The sequence below is a fragment of the Rhinoraja longicauda genome, chromosome 5 (assembly GCF_053455715.1).
Source record: "Rhinoraja longicauda isolate Sanriku21f chromosome 5, sRhiLon1.1, whole genome shotgun sequence".
Classification (NCBI taxonomy): Eukaryota; Metazoa; Chordata; class Chondrichthyes; order Rajiformes; family Arhynchobatidae; genus Rhinoraja; species Rhinoraja longicauda.
This window is the reverse complement of record NC_135957.1, coordinates 21,582,385-21,608,802: the sequence shown is the minus strand read 5'-3', so window position 1 is coordinate 21,608,802 and position 26,418 is coordinate 21,582,385. Positions and strand designations below refer to the sequence as shown.

Genomic DNA, 26,418 nt, shown 5'->3' with positions numbered 1-26,418 from the left:
GAGGCACAGCTAACTCTCAGGGGTTGTATTGGGGAGAGGTGAAGGGACCTTTCTTCAGATTGATTGAAGAGTTTGGAATGAGGGATTCTAACACAGAGGTTTGGGTTGAAAATGGAGCTGTTCAGTGAGCAGCCGATTAAACCCGGGTCTCTGGCTCTGTGAGGCAGTGGGCCTACCAGCTGCGCCACTGTGCTGTTCCGACAAGGTATTCCAACCAACACAACGAAGAATGGAGCAAAGGGAACCCGTGTCACACTTCATGAAGTATTTACCGAGGCAACATTCCAGGCTCGGATGGTGGAGATTTCATTCATCAGGTAGTGCCACGACACAATGCTCTTCATGTTAATGTGGGACTGATGCCAGAGAGTCAGGACATTCTGATAAAGTTGCTCAATCCTAGGAGAAGAAAAAAGGCGAAGGTTCACTTATCTTGCCATTTTGCAATCGGGTGTAACTTAATTAATTCCGACTATGAATACGAACGCGCTGTGGGAGTAAACTCCTCTACCAGCAACTGAGTCTCAACGTCAAAGTATTTTTGTATTCTGTACTGGTTCATCTACCTTCAAAGCTCCTTTAAGTGTGTTTGAACCACAAGCCTTCTCAATATTTCAGACCGCCACTCGCCTGTCACACTGAGTTTCGCATCAGTGAAGTGATCTTCTGAAAGATGGGATGTCATAACAAGGCTAGATCTGCCCAATGCGATACAATTGATAACTGAACTTCCCTCAACCCCCTACATAACAAGGCACATTGGTGATTCATGGTCACTGCTGTCTATGAAGGGATTGCAGTGTGTAAAACAGATTCCCCATGCAGATAGCCAAAAACTTCAAAAGTATCTTGTCTTTGTTCCCTTTTTAATGGAGAATTCGTTAATGGTGCTGCATTACGTGAAGGGTCAAAACTGCCCTGTACCAAAACTCCCCAGACACCACAGAAGGGAAAATGAAACATCACAATTATCAGCACGCCCAGCCAAACAGTGAAAGGGACTTCTCCGAATGTTTACGGTTTTGGTCAGTTCCTCGTCAGGCCACATGGTGGCCTCCCATTCCCATGGAAACACTGGCAATGGATTCAAACTCAGCAAGAATCTGGGATTCGTATGAGTCTTAAGGCTTGTCAGAGGCCTTTGTATAATGAAACATTTTTGAAGAGGATTCCCCGCTGAAGGGGACACAAGAGCCACATATGCGCAGCAAAATCAGATATACTACTGTGATAGACACAAAAAGCTGGAGTAACTCAGCGGGCGGGACAGGCAGCATCTCTGGAGAGAAGGAATGGGTGATGTTTCGGGTCAAGAGCCTTCTTTCTTGATAATCACTACTGTGATAACAACTGCGATCCATGTTGGTGGGATGAATATTGACCTCAGGAGCTCGGAGAGAACTCCAAGCCTGGAGCAATAAGATCAGAAGAGCATAAGATACAGGAGCAGAATTAGGCCATTCAGTCCATCGTGTCTGCTCCACCATTCCATCATGGCTGATCTATTTTTCCCTCTCAGCCCCATATTCCTACCTTTGCCCTGTAATATTTCACACTAATCAAGAACCTAAACCTAGCAATTTCCATTTAAAAAATACCCAATGACTTGGCCTCCACAGCCATCTGTGGCAGTGAATTTCACAGATTCACCAATCTCTGCTCTAACTCTTTCAACAGTAGAGCAGCCTTCAGGCTGGAGGGCCTAGATTTTCAGTCTAAAAGGGAACAACTCTCCAAACAGGTTTGAGCTGCCCCAAGGCAAGCCTTCCGTAAATGGCAATGCTTGGAGTGTCAGTACCACCAAGGCGGCGTGTCAAAAATCCCATGAATAACAAATGCAGCCATTAAATTTGTCCACATGGGTCACCCTCTAAAAGGCCAATTGCACCATTGCCTCGTCTATCTTCCATGCTTCTCCATCTCGGTGGTGTCCCCCTGATGGAAGGATCAGTGCTTCTTCCAGCATTGTGTCTGGCAATGACTGGGAAGGAGGGTGGTTGGGGGAGAGGGGAACTTACGGGAGAAGTCAAGTAAACCATCTTTTATTCAGCAAACAGGGTCTACTTCAACTGTGCACTACAGCATTCGACAGAATCGACTTGAAAATCACCTCCCTCCATCCCTCCCCTGCACGCTCAATTGCAGCACCATCTCCTGATAAAAGTGGACTGATTTTTCCAGTAAATGAGGGATGGTTGCTGCATGTAAAACAAGTCCAGACACTGCGTGTAGTGGACAAGAATGATTAAGAAGGGAGTTTCCTCATCTCTGCCCTGTGAGCTACAGACATTTGAATCGTAATGCAAAAACAACAGCCCTCTCCTTACCGGATTGCCATCTCAACGGCCTCTTTATTTGGCGGTGGAACTAAAAAGCAAACGGACGGAACCATGGCCTCGTTCCCAGTGGGACTGATGACCTTCCACTTGACTCGGTGAGAGTTGTTTTCCAACAAACATTCATCTTCCTTGTAAATAGTTATCTGTTTAAATAAGAGAATTAGTGCAGGACTTCTGCAAACTCACACCGCAGATGGGAGAAGTTCTAGAATGCCGCCACAAACCACAGCCTGCATTCACGTCGTAAAAAACAGCCCTTGGTGCTGAGTGGCAGTAATTACCAGGTGATGTTTGAACTAAGCAGCACAATGGGAAATTAGGAGGAATTGGGATGTTAAATAGGGAGATTTTTAAGTAGTTATTTCAAATGAGGAAAGGGAGTTGGAAAGGTTTATGGTGAGAATTTCAGAGCTGTGAACCCAGGTAGGTGAAGACACTAATGGAGCAGAGATGAAACCCAGGGACAACTAAAAGGCCAGAATTAACCAAATACTTCAGATGAATATAAGGTTGAAAGTGGCTGCTGAAATAGAAAGTCGCCTCATTTTCATTAAAGTGTTTCTAACCTCGATTTGCTTGTAGTCACAGATGGCTTTGATGGGGATGGAGATCCTGATGGGATTTTCGTGATTCCGAGGCTTCAGTTGCACAATTGCCTTTGCCCGACTCATGAGACTTGCTACGTTACTCTTGTACTGAAGCAGCTGTTCCTTCTCATCCTAAAATACACAAAATAATCCATCAAGCAGAGGAGGTGAAGATCTTTCCCGGTTGCACTGCCATTTTTTCAGACGTTGACTTGATTTTAACAGATACTCACAAGACTGCCTCTCCATTCATCCAGCCTGCATAGACGTCATGTTTCATGCAGATTCAACAATACAATTTGTACCACCAGAATCTTAAAATCTAAACCATGTGCTCTAACAGAAGGCTTGTCCCTCGTGTATTACCAATGACAAGGTACAGTTTGATTGATTGAAAAATACAGCATGGAAATAGGCCCTTCGGCCCACCGAGTCCATGCTAACCGTCGACCGGTTCTCATTAGTTCTATGTTATCCCTCTTTTGCATCCACTCACTGCACACTAGGGACAATTCACAGCGGCCATTTATATCAGACAAACCCGAACGGGGCTTTGGGATGCGAGAGGAAACCGGAACACCCGGCGGAAACCCACACCGTCGCAGGGAGAACATGCAAACTCCACACAGACAGCATCCGAAGTCAGGATCGAACCTGGGTATCTGGCACATGGAGACAGCAACTCTACCAGCTGTGCCACTGTACTGCCCTAAAGACAGCTCGTCATTATCTCTGTCAACTGGGCTCCAGAAACTCTACTTGCACAATGTATCCGTGCACTCCAGAGCTCACTTCATTAAACATGATGTTCTGGATCTAATGGATAAGGGGAGGCAATCTTTGGTGGTTGTTTAATTTAGTTTAGTTTAGAGATACAACGTGTAAACAGGCCCTTCGACCCACCGATTCCATGCCGACCAGTGATCACCCCATACACTAACACCATTGACAACTTACAAATTTAACTGAAGTCAATTAACCTACAAACCTGTATGTCTGGAGCATGAGAGGAAACCGGAGCACCCAGTGAAAACCCACATAGTGTCACGGGGAGAATGTCCAAACTCCGTACAGACACCACCCGTAGTCGGGATTGAACCCCGGTTTCTGGCGGTGTAAGGCAGCAACTCTACCGCTGTGCCACCATGGCACCCCCAATTTCCCTGTTATCACCCTCAAATCCCTGTATTTCCTGTTTGGTTACTCTATTGGTGCTGCCTTGCCATCAGTTTGGGCCTCACCATGGAATCCTGAACCAGATCCTCCAGTCTCACCATGCTGCTGGATTTGTCACCATTGTACTTCCTCTTGATGGTCTCCTGCAGGTTCCTCAAGTAGTCCATGGATTCTTTGGCATCATTGTAAAACTAGAGAAGGCAACAGAGAGGAGGTGCGATGAGAGAGGCAGCGCACAGTGACCCTCGCCTCTGCTGACGGGAAGGGACTGTCCGGACACTTACCTCAAAATAGGCCGCATTTTCTTTCAGGTGCCTCTCGACACAGGAGCAGAGCTGCAGAATCCAGCTCCACTGGGTCTGCATGGCGGCTTTGAAAGCCTGGGGGAAGAGAACACAAGAGCTGCACTCCATTCTCACCTGTGACCAAGACCAAGACCAAGAGGAGCAGCGCGAGCAGGCTGGCTGAAGCCCAGCCAACACTTACTTACCTCGATGGTTGACCGAGCAGGGTGCCGGTGAAAGAGCAGCTTATCTGCCATTTCCTGCACAGACCTCATGAGGACGTCTTTGTCTTCCAGTTCTCGCATCAATTCCTGTCACGGCGAGGACAATAAAGTCAATCTTGTGAGGAGAACAAGTAAAAGAAACTGAAGCACAGAGGAAACAAAAGTCCGAGACAGACACAAGAAGCTGGAGTAACTCAGCAGGACAGGCAGCATCTTTGGAGAGAAGAACTGGGTGATGTTTCGAGTCGAGACCCTTCCTCAGACTTTGTGTCTCGACCCGAAATGTCACACATTCCTACTCTCCAGAGATGCTGCCTTTCCAGCAGAGTTACTCCAGCTTTTTGTGTCTATCTTTGGGAAATTGATCTGCCAACAGTCATAAAAACACAAAATACATGAAACATGAAATTAAAGTGGCGAGTGGAAAGGATTGGGGATGTACAAAGATTGGGGGGGGGGGGGAAGGGGGGGCAGTCTGTCTCAGTCTACATCATGGGTAGGTTGGAGGGTTCCCTTTCAGATGGGATGCAGGACCAAAATGCAGCTGGCTCATGGAATGAGCATCAATGATCTAGTGGCACTACTCTGAGGGCAGTTCAGCCCAAACACCTATACATCTACCAACACCACCTCATCCCACCTTGCCGCGCCAGCTGTCTGCCATAGTTCCAACGTTACAATAGTAATGGCACTCCTGAGGTAATCTGCTGGTCTCCAAATCATTCCCAGTCAGGAAGCGGAACATTTTTTTAAAAAGTAGTAGTTTTGAAATTCTAAACACGTCTCCCCTTCCAGAAACAAACCCTACGAGCTAGCAGTCTTGCCTACAAGGATTACGTACGAGCTCACAGTCTTGCCGACAAGGATTATGTATGAGCTAGCAGTCTTCATATATCATATCATATCATATCATATCATATACAGCCGGAAACAGGCCTTTTCGGCCCACCAAGTCCGTGCCGCCCAGCGATCCCCGTACATTAACACTATCCTACACCCACTAGGGACAATTTTTACATTTACCCAGCCAATTAACCTATATACCTGTACGTTGCCTACAAGGATTACGCACGAGCTAGCAGTCTTGCCCACAAGGATTACGCACAAGCTAGCAGTCTTGCCTACAAGGATTACGTACGAGCTAGCAGTCTTGCCTACAAGGATTACGTACAGCGTGGTACTCTTTCTTTCGCAGCATACTGGAGTTCCTATCGCTCCAGTCGTAAGCCACCTCTTCCTCCTCTTTCTCGTTCAGCCAGATCAGCTCAGTGGTTGCTCTGGACACAAAGCTATGCAGGCTGTCAAGCTGAGTGGCTCGGTCTCTGGAAGTGTCCTTCATGTGTGGGAAGGATGAAAAGAGCACACATTTAAAACTCTGGATTCCAGTACTCATCTGAGTAGGAAGACAGAAGTGACAACAAAGTCTCACCAAAAGTTTCCGGTACTGGCTCTCCAAAGCACTCAGCTTCTCCGCGTAACTTTCGCTGAGTGGTGAAGTCATTTGTCCCTAGTTCAGAGAGGAATATTCACATTACTGCGGGGGATTGCAAAAAATTAGCATTTTTAATTTTAAGAATTAAAATATATATTTTTTAAATGTTAAATGTAAAAAGTAACATTCGCTGAGTGGTGGAATAATTTGTCCCGAGTTGAAAGAGAAATCTTCACGTTATTACTGTAAGGGGATTGTCAAAATGCAAAACTAAACAAGATTTAATCCTCCCAATGACAACAGCTAGCCCTCAGCATCATCTATATACTAAAACTCTCGTTTGTTATCTTGTTTGTGACTGAACTTCAGCCAAAACGGTACACGATAGCGTGACAATTTTAGGCCCACCTTACTCACCATTGTCACTTTAGTGATAATGCAAGTAGTTTTATTGAAATCGGTCTTATATTTTTTAAGTTATTCACATTTTAAAGTTGAAAAGGAGGGGAGGGAGGAGTGGGGGAGAAGGGAGAGGGGGTTGAGGAGAGAGGGCAGGGGGGGGAAGACAGGGTGCTGCACCAATGTTGGAGAGGTTTGGTCTAGTTCAAGATAAAAATGCTATGACTAAAAACTAGAAGAGGTTATCGAACCATAACGCAGTGAAGAAAGTAACGTGGGCCCATCGTGTTGCTGTACGTGCCTTCAAACAGCTGGCTCGTGAGTCCTATTCCCTCCCTCTGCCCCAAACTTTACTTTAGACCTACTTTACTGCAGAGATACAGTGGGGAAACAGGCCCTTCGGCCCATCAAGACTGTGCTGACCAGCGACCACCCTGTACACTAGCACTAGCCAACACACGAGGGACAATTCACAATTTTACCAAAGCCAATTAATCTACAAGCTTGCAAGTCTTTGGAGTGTGGGAAGAAACCGGGGCACCCAAATGTTCACAGGGAGAACGTACAAATTCCGTTCAGACAGCACCCATAGTCAGGATCAAACCTGGGTCTCTGGCGCTGTAAGGCAGCAACTCTACCGCTGCGCCACCGTGCCGCCCACTTCTTCAATGAGACCACAATAAGCAAGACCCTACAATACTTATGCTATGACTAAAAGCTGGTAGACTAAAAGCTGGTAAAGCTGGTATATGTATTAATTTCCACAAATGTATTTAGTTTCAAGTGAAACAAAATAAAAGTCTGACAATGAAATATGATTTTGATATTAGCGGTTACCTCGGCAGCTCTGGCTTCCCTGATGCTCGATTCAAAGTCTTCTATTGCTCGGTGCACATTTTTGTGGTTTTCCAAATGACTTTCAATGCTTGGCAAATCAGAGCCCCACTCCGCGCGATCAAGCTGCACCTGGTGTTGGCCGGAATAAAGCACCATCAATCAGGAACATTGTCAACGGCTTCATCAAAGCTCAAGCTCACAGTTCTGGAGAATCAATCACAGCTTTGTGCACATTCTCATGACATGAAAGGAAGGCATTAGTCCCTTCGAGTCTACACCAGCAATCTCATGAGTCCCAATCCCCCACTTCCTTCCTTCACAAAAGCCTATCAACTTCTTCCCCCCCCCCACCTCTCCCCCCCCCACCTCTCCCCCCCCCCCCCCACCTCTCCCCCCCCCACCTCTCCCCCTCCCACCTCTTCCCCCCCACCTCTCCTCTTCCCCCCCACCTCTCCTCTTCCCCCCCACCTCTCCTCTTCCCCCCCACCTCTCCCCCCCCCCCCAACCAGATTCTCCTGTCATTCACCTGCACTGAAGGGAGCCTACAGTGGCCTATTGAGCACTCAACCTGAATGGTGCAGGTTGGGGCCTGCAGTGCCCGATAGTACTGGGCCAAGTACAATGGGAGTGCAGATGCAGAGTTACAAAAAAAAGACACATTGCTAGTATAACTCAGCGGGTCAGGCAGCATCACTGGAGAACATGGACAGGAAACGTTTTAGGTTGGGACCCTTCTTCATGCAGAACGTTACCTGTCCATGATCTCCAGAGATGCTGCCTGCCTTGCTGAGTTACTCCAGCACTCTGTGTGTGTGCTGAGCGTAATTTACAATGGCCCACTGACCACCCAACCTGCACATCTTTGGGATGTGGGAAGAAACCCACACTGTCGGAGGGAGAACATGTAAACACCATACGTGTTGACACATGGGTCATTGGAGGTGGCAGCACTGAGTGCCACACCACTGTGCCACCCAATGATGCACACTCCAGGTGAGACTCTCATCGGAGACGCCAGCTGCAACAACACAAACCAAGGTAGGATGCAGTATCAATGTATACCCAAGGAGGAGCTCGGAGATGAAGCTAAAAGGGCAATTTACTTGAAAGGAAGTTGTTTTCATTTGGAATAATTAATTGTTCCCATCATGCTCTGGTTTCTTCAAAATGCTATTGTCTCCTCCCACATCCCAAAGATGTATAGGTTGGTAGATTGATTGGCCATTGTGTCTCGGAGGAGGGGGAATTGGGGAAGGGGGGGGGAGTTTAAGAGAATATGGGCAGAATATAAAATATAATTAATGTAAGATTAGTGTAAATGGATGATTGATGATGACACAATAGTTGTAGGGACCTGTTTCCAAGCAGATGACTCTATGACTTTGGAATTCTCTAATCCAGAGGGCTGTGGAGGCTTAGTCATGATGTTCATCCAGAACTGAAAGCTGCAGATTTATGGTTTCGGAGAAATGGGGATGGTGCTGAAAAATGGGCAGAGGCAAAAAATAAATCAGTGGGTCTTGATGAATGGTGGAGCAGGCACCGACCGGGGCAGATGGCCAACTCCTGCTCCTCTTCCCAATGCCCTCATGTGACCTCAGTGTTTAGCGCGAGCTGGAACCCAATCTGTCCTTTTGCAGTTTGGCTTTGCCCTGTTTAAAGCATCATACTGAAACCTAATCAGTTCCCACCTTCAACATTACTTGCTCCCCAGTATACATATGGAACAATAGTTTGTGTCGGAAGGAACTGCAGGTGCTGGTTTACACCGAAGATAGACACAAAATGCTGGAGTAACTCAGCGGGTCAGGCAGCATCTCTGGAGAGAAGGAATGGGATGAAGTTTCAGGTCAAGACCCTTCTTCAGACCAATAATTTGTTTGCCAGTCAAAGCTACCTCTTGACAAAGAAAACACGATTAAGTGTACAGACAAGATTCCACTCGTGAATTGGCCATGCTGGTGTGGCCCATTAGCTAAGCTGGAATTGGCCATGCAGGTGTAGCCCATTAGCTAAACTGGAATTGGCTATGCAGGTGTGGCCCATTAGCTAAGCTGGAATTGGCCATGCTGGTATGGCCTATTAGCTAAGCTGGAAAACAAAGTTAAAATAAAGTTAAAATAAATTTATAAAACAGGTGGTAAACGGTTTATCGCAGCGGTACCTGTATATCTTCCACCCAGCTCAACAGGTCCTGCAGAAACTTCATGTTGACCTCCTCCTCTGTTAGGGATTGGTCAACGAATTGTGATCGCAGTAATGGCTTCCTGATTTGCATCAGTTTCACTGTCTGTAGAGCGTCAGTCTCCGTGTTGGGGACAAAGCCTTGAATGAACCCATGTGCCAGGACAGGTTTTAAGCCGGAAGACAATGTTGCTGGCAAGCTGGGCATGAGAACTGTGGTTGATCCATGCGTCAGACTTGGTGTCAGGCTCCGAGATTGGTTAGAGGTCAAGGACGGAGTCAAACTCTGGGAGAAGTCAGTGGAGAAGCTCTGATTCAGACTCTGTGTGAGCCCAGCCATCATCAGCTGGGTCTGATCTGTTGACGAAGAGTGTCCTTTATTGTACACCAATGAACATTCAGACTTCTGTAACATCAGCTCATCACGTAGCTTTGCCACCCTGCAGGAGGAAAATCACATAGGAGTTTGGAACGAGTTGCAATTGGAACGAGAAAATGTCAGCAAAGTTCCTAAGGGTGCTATCAATGGCAGTTCATTGTGAAACGTGGACACTGTGCAGAACTCGGATACATTCAGGAGACTGAGATATCAAAGGAATGGCAGCCCAAAGAGCAGTTGAGATGCACAAACCAGGGAGGTTTTACCTCCTCCTCTCCAACATTAGGCAATGTTCTGCAATAAGCCTCAGCACACCAAAGTCAGGGGACTGAGGGGGAATCAATTGGGCTTTTGTACCTAACACTTACCCTTACCCTTACCCAGACAGCAACCGCCATTGCAGAAGTTTAGATCGGGTAAGGACGTGAACTTGCCATAATGACACATGCAATCAATTGACCTGATGCTCCTGATTAGGTTTCAGGCTTCCATGTTATAACTGAGTCTATGTTCACAATCACTTCGTTAAGCTCCAAGCCACACGAGGTTCGACCAGCCCCGACCCGGGGTTCGATTGCCCGGCATGGGGGAGTTGAGATCCCCCCAATGCAGGAGCTTGATCGCCCCGATGCGGAGGGCTCGACAGCCGGCTGCAGGGGCCAAGATCGCCCAGACAACGGAAGGTTCAAGTGCCCCGACCGCAGAAGAACAAAGAAGGGAAGAGGATAGAACTTTTTTTGCCTTCCATCACAGTGAGGAATGTGGGAGGAATCGCTGTGGTGGATGTTCATGTTAAAATTTATTTGGGTGTCTTGTTGCTCTTTATTGGTATGACTGTGTGAGAAATCAAATTCCTCGCATGTTGCAAAGCATACTTGGCTAATAAATTATGATTATGATGATTATGATCAACTAGAGGGGGCCATTTCAGCCATCAAGGTAGCAAAAGTCAAGAATATTTAAAAATATGAAAAATGCATCCACACAATAAAATGAGTCCTTTGAACTAGAGGACATAGGTTTAAGGTGAGAGGGGAAAGATTTAATTGGAACCTGAGGGACAACATTTTCACACAGTGGGGTGATGGGTATATGGAACTGGCTGCCAAAGGAAGAAGTTGAGGCAGGTATTAGAACAACACTTAAAATACATTTGGACAGGTACATGGATAGGAAACATTTTGGATGAATATGGGCCAAAATTGGGCAAGTGGATCTAGCGAAGATGAGCCCGGGCAAGTTGGGCTGAAGGACCCGTTTCCGTGCTGTCTGACTCTATGACTGTATGAAATTGTTGATTTTACAACTCAATTGGTTTCGGATTGTATTGATTTTTAATTAGTAAGTGTGTCAGGGGCTATGGGAAGAAGGCCCGAAAAATGGGTTTGAGAGGGAATGATTGCATGGCGGAGTAGACTTGATAGGCCGAATGGCCAAAATTTGCTCCTAGAACTTATGATTGCCCCTTTGCTGTACTGCTGGTGTGATTCAGGGTCTTACCTTTGGATTAGCTGGTCTGCCTGGTAATACTTCCCATCAACAAGAATCTGGATATCAATAATCTGTTGCCGTATGAGATTTTCAGCCTCCAATAGGTATCCTGCAACCTCTGTCTCATTTTGAAACTGAAGTCCGGATTCCAATCGCTTTGCATCCTGAAACACAGTAGTGTATTTTTTTAAATAGGTATAAAACCCCAATTATACACTGCAGCCCAAAGGCTTCACACCTGAAACCATTCCATATCAAACTGGCTATTCACACGAACAAAATAAACAGGGCAATTCCACGGGCTGTCAACTTACCAGCTGGAGTGAATTCCGTGCCAATATGAGTTTATCTTCACAGGCTACGCTGTCACAGTGAAGTCTGGAGGCAATCTGCTGCAACATCTCCAGTCTGCAGATTTAAAAATAAATAAACAAAAATAAAACTCAAACTCCAGGGCCATAGCTTTGATGTCAGCAGCCCTTTTCATAAATTTCTTCTCCTTTCGATCAAAGGTGGCTCCAATTAAAATAAAATGTGGAGAGCCAGTCAACTCTACACTCAATGTTGGAATGAGCCCCTCCATTTCATTAATGCTTAGTTACTCTGTATGAAAATCATTTAGATATCTTCCACTGATATACCCCTTGCTTATTTTGTAGACCATATGGATTGAAACATTTGCTCCTCTGTTTTAGGATCCTAAAATATGTTGGGTGGGAGGGATTGCTTTATGTAAGCTGGGAGTGCCCAGATTAAAAGCTTTGATTTCTCATTGGCATCCTCACCTTCAAACCACAAAGTTAAAGAAAAGAAAATATGATGTACTAAAGGTACAAAGAGTGTTTTCGCCTCAGCCTGTCAACTAGATCTGGTGCTTTATGCCAGGAAGCCCCAAGCAACACAAAGGCAGGATTGAGATCCCAACAACAAATCCGAGTGAACAGAAATTAAAGCACACAGCAACCTTAAAGCAACATGCAGGTTTGCAGGGCAAAGGCTAGAGGGCAGTCACTAAATTGTTCACTGAATCGCAAAGCAGAGAAGGCCATTTCACCCAACATGGCAGCGAATATTAAGACACGTTTGGTCACTTTGTTGACATTTGCCAGATGTCAGCAATATTTCTGGTTCATGTCCAACGATAAAGTCACAAGTCCTTACGACACGGAATAAGGCTACTCACCATCCTGCCTGTGCAGAGGCAGCAGGCAAAGCCAAAGATAGACACAAAAAGCTGGAGTAACACAGCTGGTCAGACAGCATCTCTGAAGAAAAGGAATATGTGACGTTTCGGGTCGAGAATGAAGACGGGTCACTCCAGCATTTTGTGTCTATCTTTGGGGTAAATCAGCATCTGTAGTTCCTTCCTGCACAGCAGGCAAAGCCCTCTGATTAGTTCTGCCCCATCTGCACTATTACTAAAGCCCTGCAAGTTTTTGTTTAAATCTTTCTAACATTTATCCAACCTTTTGAAGCTTTCAAATCAATCTCCTCCCACCGGGCTTTCAGGCAGTGAGCTGATGAACCTCAGCGCAGCCAGGTGTGTACGGCGTCGGTGCACACTGTGGGAATGACGGACTTACCTGACGCCATCAAAGTCGCTGCTTGAGGATGTCCAGGAGTTAACGAAGGTTCTCCCGCCGGAGCTGAGAGGAGGGGAGAAGCTCTCGATGGAGCTGCTGCTGATGCTGTTGCACGAGGAGAGCTGCGTGTCGCCACCGAACACGATCGCCTGATGGCTCATGTTTAACAGCGAGGGCACTGGTGGCAGCTCTCAAACCTGAGCGCCTTTCTGTCCCGTCACCACCAGTGCAGCGAGAAGGCACATAGGTGCACCATGCCCGCAGAGTGCACTGCTGTCAGCAGCTGGCTGCACCTGTACAAGTACCAGCGAGTCTTCACTGCACACTAAATCAGTCCTGCGTTCTGATCAAACAGTCAGGAATGTGCTGCAGGGCACACATACCTGCCCCTCATTAATTCTTTTATTGATAAATCTGGGACACTCCTCCTTGTCCCTGCCCCACCTACATGCAAAACCACAAAGCAAACTCTTGTTTCACCAAAGAAAACAACCTAATATTCCCTTTCAGTGATGAAGAAAAGATTGGTTTTAATATCCTTCCGCTAAAGCAATCCTGAGGCACCTGGATAGACCGGTTGACGTGGAAATCAAATAGCGAACTGCTTACTGGTTAAAGTTTCTCGCAATCTTTTTGAGGTTTGAACCTGGTCCTTTCTGCAGCTTTCTTGGTACATCGGTGACTGAATATCATCGAGTCTTGGAGCAATACATCATGAAAAGGAGCCCTACAGCTCACTGACTGCATTTATTTTTACTAATCCTATGTTCATCTTGTTTTATTCTCTCCACGTCCCTAATCATTCCTTCCAGGTCACACCACTTAATTGAACACTAGAACATCACTTAAGTACACAGCCCCCAAAATGTTTAACTCCCATCTGCCCATCTTTGGGATGTGGGAGGAAGTCAGGAGCATCTGAAGGGCACCCATGTGGGGACAGAGAGAAGGTGCAATTTCCACATGGACAACACCGGCGATCAAAATGGAAGCCGGGGTACTGGAGCTACAAGGCAGAACTTCTACTGGCTGCACCACTGTACCACTAACATTTCCTCAATACCAGATTTAACTATTGCACCCCCTTCATCAATTAGGCCAGACCAATCGCATCACCAAAAGTTCTCCAATTCCTAAACTTATACATTTAAAGCTTCTTCCCTTCTCTGCATAAGTAGTGAATTTGCCCTGGACTACAGTTCAAGAGTAGGACCAGCTTCCGAGTGCCTCACCTGAGAGGTAGGCATCACGGTGCCCAGGAATATGCACCACACACACACACACACACACACCCAGGTGTGCCTTCCCAAAGGATCAGGATCCAAACCAGGCTGCTGTTCTCTCGCTGCGGTCCCAGAGGCTCAAGCTAATTGCACTAGTGACCAGCAGCAACTAATGCACAACACTGTAGAGTTCCTTGGAGATCTCTCTTGGTCAGTGGAACACGCGGTGATGTGGTTATCCTGGCTGGTTGCACTATGGCCTGGTGCAGCAACTTCAATGCAACAAGGATGCAAGAGGCTGCACAGTGGTGGATTCAGCCTGGTCCACTGCAGGCACAGCCCTCCCCAAAATCGGAAGCATCTACATGAGGCGCTGCCTCAAGAGGTGACTTCTGCATCAAGGATTCCCAACTTCCAGACCATGCCATCTTCTCACTGCCACCATTGGGAAGGAGACAGAAAGGTCTCAAGTCCCACACCACCAGGTTCAGAAACACCTACTTTCCTACAACTACCAGACTCTTGACTCTTGGACTCCATACTTCATCCTACTTCTTCAACAAAAAGCTACAGACTAGTTCTTGCACAACCATGGTCTTGTTTTTCTTTCTAATCGTGTTTTGGCTTAATGTCTTTTTATTGCAGTCTTTTTCTCTCTTGCAGAATTTTATGTATAATTTATGTGCACGTGATGTATGATTCATGTCCATGTGCCTGTGATGCTGCCTCAAGTAAGTTTTTCATTGTACCTCATTGTGCTCTGTACTTTTGCACATGACAATAAACTTGACTTGAAACATATTCCATAATTCACCAAGCGTATCACGTAACTACCTTCTGCTTCCGACAGCATTAGGAGAACGATACGTGTAAGTTGCGCCTCAGTGGGTAGAATTTACCTCTCGCAGCCAGCAGAGTTGTTGATTGATATTGACTCTCAGATACATGCAGGTGAAACCAGCTGGCATCATGGTGCAGTCCAGAGGGAGTGCGTGCTACACTGCCACAGGTAGTGGCCCAATGGGCTTGCCATCGATTTCACTGGTTGTAAAGTGGGTGGGGGTTGGGATGATCAGAGAATCATTGAAAATTCATGGCACAAGTAGCCCAACATGTCTGCTCCATTTGAAAGAAAGTCACCCTGCCTAAACTAACCTTCCAGTGCTAGTTCACAGCTCTACAAGTCACAGATCTTCCAGTGCACAAACAAGTACTCAAACATGTTTTGAGACTATCTGCTTCCACCACGCGTTGAGGCAGAAAGTTTCTGTCCCCCACTACTCTCTGAGTGAAAATATTTTTCCTGGTATCCCCTCTTAATCCTTCTAGCTTCAAAATCCTGAACCCTCTGCTAAAGGAAATATTCTCCCTTACTCTGCCTAGATCCCTCTTCATTAAAACTTCCCCTCAGTCTCCTCCGCTCGAAAGAAAGCAATGGGAACTTACAGCAGTTTATATCGTTTAAATAAAATATCTAAAATAGTTCTTTCTCACAGCTAAAATGTTCCAATCCTTGCAGCTCCATATTAATTTCCTCTGAAAGTTCTCCAGTCCAATCACAACTTTCCTGTAATGTGGTGACCAGAACTATGCACAGTGCTCAATCTGTGAACTAACCAGTATTTTATATCATTCCAGCATGATCTCCTGGACCTCATATTCCCTCGCTCAGTGAGTAGAGGATAACACCTGTGTGTTGTTTAACCACTTTATTGACTTATCCTGTTGCCTCTGTGGTTTTCAAATCTGCAAGCAATTATTTGCTTTGGAACTAGGCATGGTTGTGAGCCAACATGTGAAAACTAGCAGATAATTAAAAGCAACTAAATCACAATAAAATTTAAAGCCTAATGTCTGGCGCTAAATTAACTACAATTCTTTCTGTACACACATAGATTTCTGCATGCATTTCCCACCAAGAGTTTCGGTCTAGCCTACAATTTATAATCTCTAACGTGAAACTCAAATTATTTTCCTGGCATCGGTTCAAAAAGAGAACAAACACTTCCTTATTGTATGATAAAGTCATTCATGTTGGAAAGAGTACAAGAGTTTTAAGCACAATATCAAGGATAAGTTACTTAATAGCTGCAAATAAAATAGTTACATATGGAGTTAGAAAGCAACACATGGCGTTTATTGTGGAGATGTGCACCTCCCTTCAGAACTAGAACAACTCTTTGTGTAGGAAGAAACTGCAGATGCTGGTTTAAAGCGAAGATAGACACAAAAAGCTGGAGACAGGCAGCATCTCTGGAGAGAAGGAATGGGCAACATTTCGGGTCAAGACCTTACTTCAGTCTGATCAGATTGAAAAGAATTGCCCGAATGTAAGAGATTTTGCGTGCTTTTAGACCTAGCTATTGGATTTTTGGGTTTCAGGCAATGCTGGTGACTAGAAGGAACAGAAAATCTTTAAAGGTTTTTCAGAACAATCTCGTTCTACAGAGTGAACCAAGTATCTGGAACATCGGTGGTTGAGGGGAGACTTGATAGGAATATATAAATCATGAGAGGCATAGATAGGGTAGATAACCAGAACCTTTGTCCGAGGGTGGAATTGACCAACGCTAGTGAGCACAGCCGTAAAGTAAGCAGGGGAAAGTTTAAAGGAGATGTGTGGGCAAGTATTTTTATCACAGAGAGTGGCGGGGGTCTGGAACGCATTGCAAGAGGTGGTAGTGGAGGCAGATACGATAGTGGCATTTGAGGTTTTTAAGATAGGCACATGGAAGCTCAAGGAATAGGAGGAATATGGATCATGTACATGCAGATGAGTTCAGTTTGTATTGTATAAATTTGTATAAATATAAAATTGTATTTTGCCCCACAATGTTTGTGTCGAACATGTAGGTTAATTGGCTGGGTAAATGTAAAAATTGTCCCTAGTGGGTGTAGGATAGTGTTAGTGTACGGGGATCGCTGGGCGGCACGGACTTGGTGGGCCGAAAAGGCCTGTTTCCGGCTGTATATATATGATATGATATGATATGATATGTTGCCAAGTTAACCTGATCTCATCTGCCTGTTCCTATGCTGCACTGTTCAATGTTCAATGTTCTGTCACCAGTTATCACTTCCTAATAACCAGTTATTGTTGCTGTTGTCATGTTACAACCTGAACGTCAAGAATTGATTCTAAGGGATGAAAGGTAAATGTGTAACAAAGTTTGATGAAGTAGATGAAACCCCTTACTGCACCGTCGGTCATGCGAGTGGCATTGGTCCCCTCAACACTGGTCCCAGCACCTGTGGGAATCAGACAACCATTGCCCAGAGAGGGGAAGTAAGCACAGAACATTGGAAATGCTCAGCAAGTCAGGAAGCAAACAGCTCACGTGTCAGGCCAATAACATTTCTTCAGAACTGGGAATAGTTAGAATTAACTAGTTCTGATAACCTCAAGCATTGACCACCTTTCTTGATCCACAGATGCTGTCTTATCGGTTATTTCCAGCATTTTCTGTTTTAATTTCCAGTTCCACAGTATTTTAGAGACTCAAGGAACTGCAATGTTACAATCTTGAGCAAAACATAAAGAACTCAGTGGGGCGGGCAGCATCCACAGAGGGAATGGGCAGACCACGTTTCGGGTTTGCACCCTTCTTCAGACTGATGCAAGATGCTGAGGTATCTCCAACTGAAGAGGGGACCAACCAAAAACATCGCCTGTCCATTTCTTCCACAGATTATGCCTTCCCTGCTGTTTCTCAAGCACTTTGTGCTTTCCACAGTATTTGTTTCTGAACGGTTATAAGAAAACTACTTCATAAGATCACACCAATCTCAATTCTCACAAACCTTTCCACCTCTGGGCGCAAACTCTTTTCTCTTTCTAACATTGCGATGATTAACTTTCCCCATTCCTTCTCCACATCATTTGGGTGAGAGCCTTGAGGAAGTTTTATCCGCCCAAATTCAATCCACACCTAGAAAACAATCACATATCCACAGAATCATAGACCCATACAACATGGAATCAGGCCTTTCTGACCAACCACCCATTTACGAGCCCCATGCCCATCAATTCCCTGAGATTCTGCGACTTACTTATTCCGTCACACATGCCCATCAACATCCCCGATTCTCCTGAAACCCACCTGTATCATGCATTGTTTATCTGCTGACTAGCACACAACAAAAGCTTTTCACTGTACCTCGGTACACGAACTAAACTGTACCAGGAGCAATTTACAGTGGCCAATTAACCAGCCAACCCACACATCTTTGGAATGTTAGAGGAAACTCAAGCACACAGAGGATACTTGTGTGGTCACAAGGAGAGCATGCAAGCTCCACGCAGACAGCACTGGAAGCCAGGATTGTACCCAGGATTGTGCGTCACTAGCTTTGATGCCGTGCCACCTCACAGTGAGGATGAAACACGGATATCTTATTTGCTTCACAAGTTTCCAAAACAGACCAAACCCAAGAAGGAATGCATAGTTCTGGGCCCAGGTTTGTTTACCTCATTGACGTCAAGTAAAGACCTGGTTAATTTAAAAAAAATTAAATGAAAGATAACAACTGACACACAAGAATTAAATCCAAAGATGTACGGAGGGAAAAGCAGTTGGTTTGGAGGATGTTGGTGATTATTTACCCGTCATGTTTAAAGGTGGAGAAAGTCTTACAAAGAATTTTTTTAAATGAAGAAAGGAGAATAATATGGGGATACAAATAGACTTAAAAAAACACAAAAAATATGGGTCAATATGAACTCAACTCTATTTCACTTTCTTTACTAGCTCTGAATGCTCCACCTTGAGCTAACACTATTATCTACAAAGTGGACGAAAATGATAAACACATTATTTAAAAGACACAGAGAAATAATAGCCCATTCAAAAACATCAATCAAAGTGAAAATCTATGCTGAAATAGGACCCACAGAATGCTTCTTTCCAAATCTGCTTTTTTTATCTCTCTGATCTGTGAACTCACTGTTCTCAGGTTTCGAGTTTAAACATGGTGTGTCATTCAGATATAATGTATTCAAAGTTTAAACTTTTATAACTTGAGAATTTTAAATACACAAAGGAAGGGAAAGAAATAGCAAACATTTTCCTAGATGTGATGTGGCAATACTTCGTGCTCCAGTGCAGCAGTGGAAGGTGTCAGCTCACCAGCACTTTCCCAAAAGCAGCCGGGCTGTTATTACTACCTCTCCTTGCCTCCACAAATGGAGACGATAAAACTGCCCAAGCTCACTCCTTTAAAAGAGCGACGCAGCTCAGCCAACTGGCAAAGAAGAGAATCAAGTCCTAGCTCTCAATAAAGTTATCCAGTTCTGTCCCGTACTGCAACTTAAGCAGTGTGGGGTAAAGAGAGGCCTCATATCCATACGGAGAGACAGGAGACAAACACAGTGGAGACAAGGGCCAGAAATGGGACTCATCAAGTATGCCATCTTGGTCAGCATGGACAAGGTGTGCCACAGAGCTTGTTTCTGTGCTGTACAGCTCTACGACTCTAAGACTGGTGGCAACAGATCACCTTCTCAGTTATGAATGTTACATGACCTGGGGCTGATAAGAGAGACACTTCGTGACTCAAAATAATTTATTTTAACAGCAGTGACAATAGATGGATTGTGTCCAGAATGAGGTGGTCTATTTTGGTCCAGTTACCAAGCTCAATACAATCCTTAAGTACGTAGCTCCTGTGGTTTATGGCAACACAATGGACAAGCTGGTAAAGCTGCTGCCTGCCAACCCGACTACCAGGACTGGACCTTCACCTCCTGTGGAGTTTGCCAGTTTCCCCTGTGACCCTGTGGGTTTACCCTGGGTGATCCAGTTGCCTCCCACATCCTAAAGACAGATTGGTAGGTTATTTGGCCTCTATAAATTGCCCTGAGTTTGGAGGTAAATAGTAGAGTTTCCTTTTAGTTTAGAGATGCAGCACGGAAACAGGCCCTTTGGTCCTCGCCGACCAGCTATCACCCATTCACACCAGTTCCAGGTTATCCCACTTTTCCCATCCATTCCCTACACACTGGGGGACAATTTACAGAGGCCAATTAACCTACAAACCTACATGTTTTTGGGATGTGGGAGGAAACTGGAGCACCCGGAGGAAACCCACTCAGTCACAGGGAGAAGATGCAAACTCCACACGGACAACACCCGAGGACAGGATCAAACCCGGGTGTCTAGCATGATCCTGACCTTGAGCTTTACCAGCTGCACCACTGTGCCATCCTGTGATCAGATGGGAACATTGAGAGGATAATAAAATGTATAAATGGGAGCTTGAAGGTCAGCACTGAGCTGAGGGCCCTGTTTCCAGCCACTCTCATTTGTGAGCAACTTCTTGAGCAACCTCTGCTGCAGTGTTCTTAACAGAACCACAATACCCAAAGTGGTCGCACAATTCACACTTTACAAATTACACAGCTGGCATCCCCAACAGTGCAACAAACAAAGTGCTGGAAGAACCCAGCTGGTTAGACAGCATCAGCGGAGGGAAATGGACACACAATGTTTGGGAAGAATGAGGAAGAGGCTGCAGATGCTGGAATGTTGAGTAAAACACAAAGTGTTGGTGGAACTCAGTGGGTCAGACAGCACTGGGGAGGGAATGTACAGGTGGCCTTTTGGGCCCGGACACTTCTCCAGTGAAGAGGTGGGATGGAAAGGATGCGGAATAATTGAGACCTTATCGAATCGTATCAGATTATTAACGGGTTGGACACGTTAGAGGCAGGAAACATGTTCCCAATGTTGGGGGAGTCCAGAACAAGGGGCCACGGTTTAAGAATAAGGGGTAGGCCATTTAGAACTGAGATGAGGAAAAACTTTTTCAGTCAGAGTGTTGTGAATCTGTGGAATTCTCTGCCTCAGAAGGCAGTGGAGGCCAATTCTCTGAATGCATTCAAGAGAGAGCTAGATAGAGCTCTTAAGGATAGCGGAGTCAGGGGGTATGGGGAGAAGGCAGGAACGGGGTACTGATTGAGAATGATCAGCCATGATCACATTGAATGGCGGTGCTGGCTCGAAGGGCCGAATGGCCTCCTCCTGCACCTATTGCCTATTGTCTATTGAGACGAAATTACACATTTCATGTCTATTGTTCTGCATCCTTTCCATCCCTCCTCTTCTCTGCAACTTAAATCAAGTCTAACTTCCAAATCTTCCTAGTTCTCCCAGCTTGGTTGATTCTGTTTCTCCACAGATTTCCCCCAGCTACATTATTCACACCATTCTCTGTTTTATTTCAGGATTACAACCGCTGCAGTTTCTTGCCTTTCTAGGAACCATTACCCATCTTTCAGTCTTGCAACAGAGAATGTAAATAAAGCACTTTGGCCAAGCAAGCATATGATAGGTGAGGTGCACCTACCTCCAACAATTTATAAAGCTGCTTGATTTTAGCTTTGTCCTTCTCTTTCGGTGGGATTTCTGTGTCTTTGAACTGCATGTACTGGTTATAAAGTGCCTATAAAAGGAGACGGTTGACAATTAAGATATTGCTATAAAAGGAACTGCCACAAATGAGGGAGTGAAGTCAAGTTATTTCACATATCCATCAATCGCAGTATTTTGCTTAAATTTCAAAGAATTATTCTTTCATACTTGAAATGAAATTAAACTAGAATTGGATCATCGTGTGCTGTTCTGACCGTCTCATTGCAGGAAAGATGTGAAGGCTTTTGAGAGGATATAGAAGAGGTTGACCAGAATGCTGCCTGGGTTAAAGAGTATTAGCTTTAGAAAGAGGTTGGACAAGCTTGGGTTGTTTTCTCTGAGTCAGAGGCTGATGGGAGATCTGATAGCGATATATAAAAATATGAGGGGCATAGATATGGTAGAGAGTCAGAACCTTTTTCCCTCAGAGTGAAAATCTTAAAGACTAAAGGGCATAGTGTTGAAGTGATAGGGGTAAACCTTAAAGGAGGTGTGCCAGGCATGTTGTTTTTTTAAATGTGGTGGGTACCTGGCACACACTGCTAGTAATGGTTGAACAGGCAGCTGTGATTGTGGCATTTAAGAGACTTTGAGATTGGCACATGGATATGCAAGGAAAGGAAGGCTATGGATCATGTGCAGGTAAAGGAGATTAGTTTAAGATGGTGTCATGTTCAGCACAGACATTGTGGGCTGAAGGGCCTGTTCCTGTGCTGCAACGTTCTATGTTTTATGTTCCAAACCTCTCACCTTAAGTTCTGCAGGATTGTTTGAGTAGCTCCGATCTGACATAACTGTCACATGATGCTTGATCCATTGGATGAGGTAGTTCACCATGTTCTGGTATTCTATCCACTTAACATCTACGTCCTAGCAGAAGCCCAAAACAAGTTTGAACAAGGGTTATTCCGTTTCGCGGATCCGTTGGACAACCTCAAATGCAAAAGGTACAGAGTTTAAGAATAAAATGGATCAGCTGTCAATGAACGGTGATATACTGCAAGGTCTTACGTTTGCACTGATGCCTTCTCCACCCTCTGGAATTTTGGGAAAGACGTCATACAACGACGACACGTAAGTGATCACTGATTTCTCATCAGGGGATGCGACATTAACATCTGAGGAAATGAGGAAGCATCACTTCACCGGAGCATCAGTGGTTAAGCATCATGCCAAGGTACAATTGAACAAACAGTAATCACAGCAGAAAACGGATATGACTTCATGAAATTCTCCAGATAATAAGGTACAGTATATATTTCCGATTGTTGAAAGGCAATAGAATCAGCAAACGATCAATTTCATTCGAGACGCACAATTACAATCCAAATGACCAAACCCATCAAGGAGGTCTCATCTCCAACCCTTCAAATTCAAAGCCATTATCATCACGGAGTTCCCCACCCATCACTATATATATTGCAGCTACAAGTGCGTGTAAGAATGTGGGCTTTCTTTCACATCCCGACATCCCAAAGCCTTTCCACCATCTCCACCTGCCGAACTGACTCCAGCACCAACAAAACCCCAGAACCTAAATATCATTCAGGATAAAATATGCCTCTTGACTCATATCCACCAGGTCTGAAATTTGGAACAAGATATCAAATCATGATTTAAAGAGCTTGAGGAAAATGGTGGTTTGACCGCATAAATCAGCAATACAAACAAATGCTTGATTACAAACCCAACCACCATTGTAATCATTTATCCCCTCCATCACCAGTGCACAGTGGTATGGCTACCCTTATGCTATTTGGGGCAATATCTCCCAAAGCTGTGACCTCAACCAACAAGAAGAACAAGAGATGAAGGCACGCAGGGACACCAGTACCTCAGGTTCCCCTCCATACACCACTCTGGTCTGGAAAAGTGTCACTAGCCCTCAGTGTCTTAGGGTCAAAAATCCTGAAGCTCCTTCCCAGCCAGCACCAAACCTTCAAGATTTCCTTTACAAAGTTATCCTGAATCTCTATCCTCCATCCTTTCAGCGAGTCATAGCACATAGTATAAAAAACAAATGTGCCTCATCTACTTTTCGATTATTTTAATCAACTTGAATCTGAATGGCCAGTTCTTGACCCTTCTCCCCGTGGCAAGACTTTTTCTTTATTTTCCTTTATCATAATTTGTCATGACTTTAGTGCCTCTATTAATACTTCCTTTAACTTTCTCTGCTCCAAATGCAATGTAAACAGATTCAGATAAAAAACACATTTTCCTGGGAGTAGATTATTGCTGAAGCATTAAACTGACCCCACAAATTAAAAAAGCTAATAATTAACCAACATGTCTTCATCTGATCATGGTGGGACTGAGCATGTCAAGGCAAGTACGAAGTCGTACAATTTGCGACATTGAAATGACCATAGATAATATTGACTCAATGACTAAGCATCCGGAATCTTGGAATCATCCTTGATCAAACCCTCTCCTTCGACAAACACATCAAACACATCACCAAGACAGCCTTCTTCCACCTCAAAAACATTGCCCGTGTCCGTCCATCCCTCTCCTCCACAGCTGCTGAAACCCTCATCCACGCCTTCATCACCTCCCGTCTGGACTACTGTAACAGCTACTGGCTCACCTTCAAAAATCATCAACAAACTCCAACACATCCAGAACTCCACTGCCCGTCTACTCACCCACTCCCCGATCCGTGACCATATCACCCCCGTCCTTTACAAGCTCCACTGGCTCCCCATCCCCCAGAGAATCCAGTACAAAATCCTCCTCATGACCTACAAAGCCCTCCATAACCTGGCCCCATCCTACCTGACTGACCTCCTCCACAGACACACTCCAACCCGTAACCTCCGCTCTGCTGCTGCAAACCTCCTGTCCCCCCCATCCGGACCAAACTCAGATCCTGGGGGGACAGGGCTTTCTCCATCGCTGCTCCCACACTCTGGAACTCACTACCTCAAACCATCAGAGACTCCTCCTCACTCACCACATTCAAAACATCACTGAAGTCTCACCTGTTCAGCACTGCCTTCAACCACTGACCGTTACCTCACCTTCTTTTTCCTTTTCTCTTCGTTTACTTATTTATCTATTTATTTTCTTTTATGTTTTAGTAAACCTTGTAAAGCGTCTTTGAGTGTTTAGAAAAGCGCTATATAAATGTAATGCATTATTATTATTATTATTATTATTAAGCTTACCTTCTGCGTCCAACAGTCTTGTGACACCAAGCTGCTCAGCGATACCAAAGGCTTGTTCCAAGTTGCTCACGCTGTTTTGAATTGCTACATGACGCATATCTACCAGGTCCGGCCTGAAATTTGGAACAAGATGTCAAATCCCGATTAGAGAGCTTTAGGAAAATGGTGATGTGACTGCATAAACCTGCCATCCAAATAAATGCTTGATTGCCAGCCCAACCAATGTAACCATCCACCCCCTCCATCACCAGTGCACAGTGGTACATCTACTTTGTTTTACCCTCTCAGACGACTCGGGCAATATCTTCCAAAGCTGCAACCTCAACTACCAAGAAGAACGAGACATGTAGGCACACGGGCACGCCACTACCTGCAAACTTCCCTCCGTACAGAGACTGTGCAGCCCACACAGAGACTCTTCACTTTTCTTCTTCACATCCAAGGAAGAATGAGTTACCCTTGGAGGCTCAACAGTGCCGTTTCTTGGGAATAACAGCCATATTAAGGTTGATTCGCACTTTTCAAATAATGCTCTAAGATTCTCTGTTAGAGATTTGCCGGACAGTTCGAGTTCAGCATTCATGTTAAGAAGCTCGTCAGCTCACAAAACGAAATCTGGAACCCATCCAGAAAACTACCCATTAAAAGTTTAAAAATTGGGAAGTGATAGATTCATGCTGCACAGGAACGTTAAGGCATTGAATTGGATGGAGTTACTCTATTATCTCAACGAGTGACTGCCCAGGTGCAGTAGGGTGGATGACATGCTCCCACTGCTGATTTACTCAACCACAATCATTAACTGTACAGCTGGAATTAGGTGAGGCAAACAACAAAGTAGCAAAAGACTGTTGTCTTCAGATGTGTAAGAAGGAATTGCAGATGCTGGTTTAAACCGTAGATCGACACAAAATGCTGGAGTAACTCAGCGGGACATGCAGCATCTCTGGAGGGAAGGAATGGTGACGTTTCAGGTCGAGACTGAAGAAGGGTCTCGACCCGAAACGTCACCCATTCCTTCTCTCCAGAGATGCTGCCTATCTCACTGAGTTTCTCCAACATTTTGTGACAATAGTTGGCTTCAGACGTTGTGGCAACAGTGATGAGTTGTGAAGACATTACGAAGGCAATGTTAAACAAATGACAGCAAGGCGAATGACCAGGTAATCGCCAACTGATGTTGGCTAAGGGACATCTGGGAGACCTGCCCACTTCTTCATTGGAAGAAGCAGCAATGGATCTTCCTTTCCTACTAAGACGTTGGATGAGGCTTTGGTTTAGTGTCCATTCTAGAAGACATCACCTCTGTCAAAGCATCACACCTGTGGTGTAGAGGAGCAACAGCTCAAATGATTTGCTCATGTCCTTTGGTGGAACGTGAACTCAGGAATGGAGGGGGAGAGATGTGTGCAGGTAGATAAGGTATTGGCATCAAGTTTGGCACAAGTGAGGTACTGGAGGACAGGAGAGTAGCTAATGTTGTTCCTTTATTTAAGAAGGGGAGAGAATCCAGAGAATTATAGGCCGTGGTAGGGAAGCTACTGGAGCGGATTTTTCAGGATAGGATTCATTCTCATTTGGAAGAGAATGGGTTAATTAGGGACACTCAGTATAGATTTGTACAGGGCAGGTCGTGCCTTAGAAACTTGATTGAGTTTTCCTGAGGAGGTGACGATGGTGATTGATAAGGTAGGGCAGTAA

At 45.1% G+C, this 26,418-nt stretch overlaps 1 protein-coding gene across 12 annotated transcripts in view; it reads right to left on the bottom strand.

The window, feature by feature from the left end:
* The window catches only part of dst (dystonin), a 471,716-nt gene that overhangs the window by 246,218 nt on the left and 199,080 nt on the right, over window positions 1-26,418 (bottom strand). For all 12 annotated transcript variants that reach the window (XM_078399038.1, XM_078399030.1, XM_078399031.1 and 9 more), the window contains 17 exons: window positions 24,718-24,830; window positions 22,559-22,665; window positions 22,298-22,417; window positions 21,483-21,578; window positions 17,940-18,067; window positions 11,647-11,740; window positions 11,342-11,496; window positions 9,443-9,902; window positions 7,279-7,407; window positions 6,040-6,117; window positions 5,782-5,943; window positions 4,593-4,697; window positions 4,387-4,482; window positions 4,168-4,293; window positions 2,906-3,058; window positions 2,328-2,482; window positions 273-399 (listed from right to left, as the gene is read on the bottom strand). In XM_078399038.1, the coding sequence (XP_078255164.1) occupies window positions 273-399; window positions 2,328-2,482; window positions 2,906-3,058; window positions 4,168-4,293; window positions 4,387-4,482; window positions 4,593-4,697; window positions 5,782-5,943; window positions 6,040-6,117; window positions 7,279-7,407; window positions 9,443-9,902; window positions 11,342-11,496; window positions 11,647-11,740; window positions 17,940-18,067; window positions 21,483-21,578; window positions 22,298-22,417; window positions 22,559-22,665; window positions 24,718-24,830 (2,404 nt within the window). The remainder of the gene's footprint in view (window positions 1-272; window positions 400-2,327; window positions 2,483-2,905; window positions 3,059-4,167; window positions 4,294-4,386; window positions 4,483-4,592; window positions 4,698-5,781; window positions 5,944-6,039; window positions 6,118-7,278; window positions 7,408-9,442; window positions 9,903-11,341; window positions 11,497-11,646; window positions 11,741-17,939; window positions 18,068-21,482; window positions 21,579-22,297; window positions 22,418-22,558; window positions 22,666-24,717; window positions 24,831-26,418) is intronic.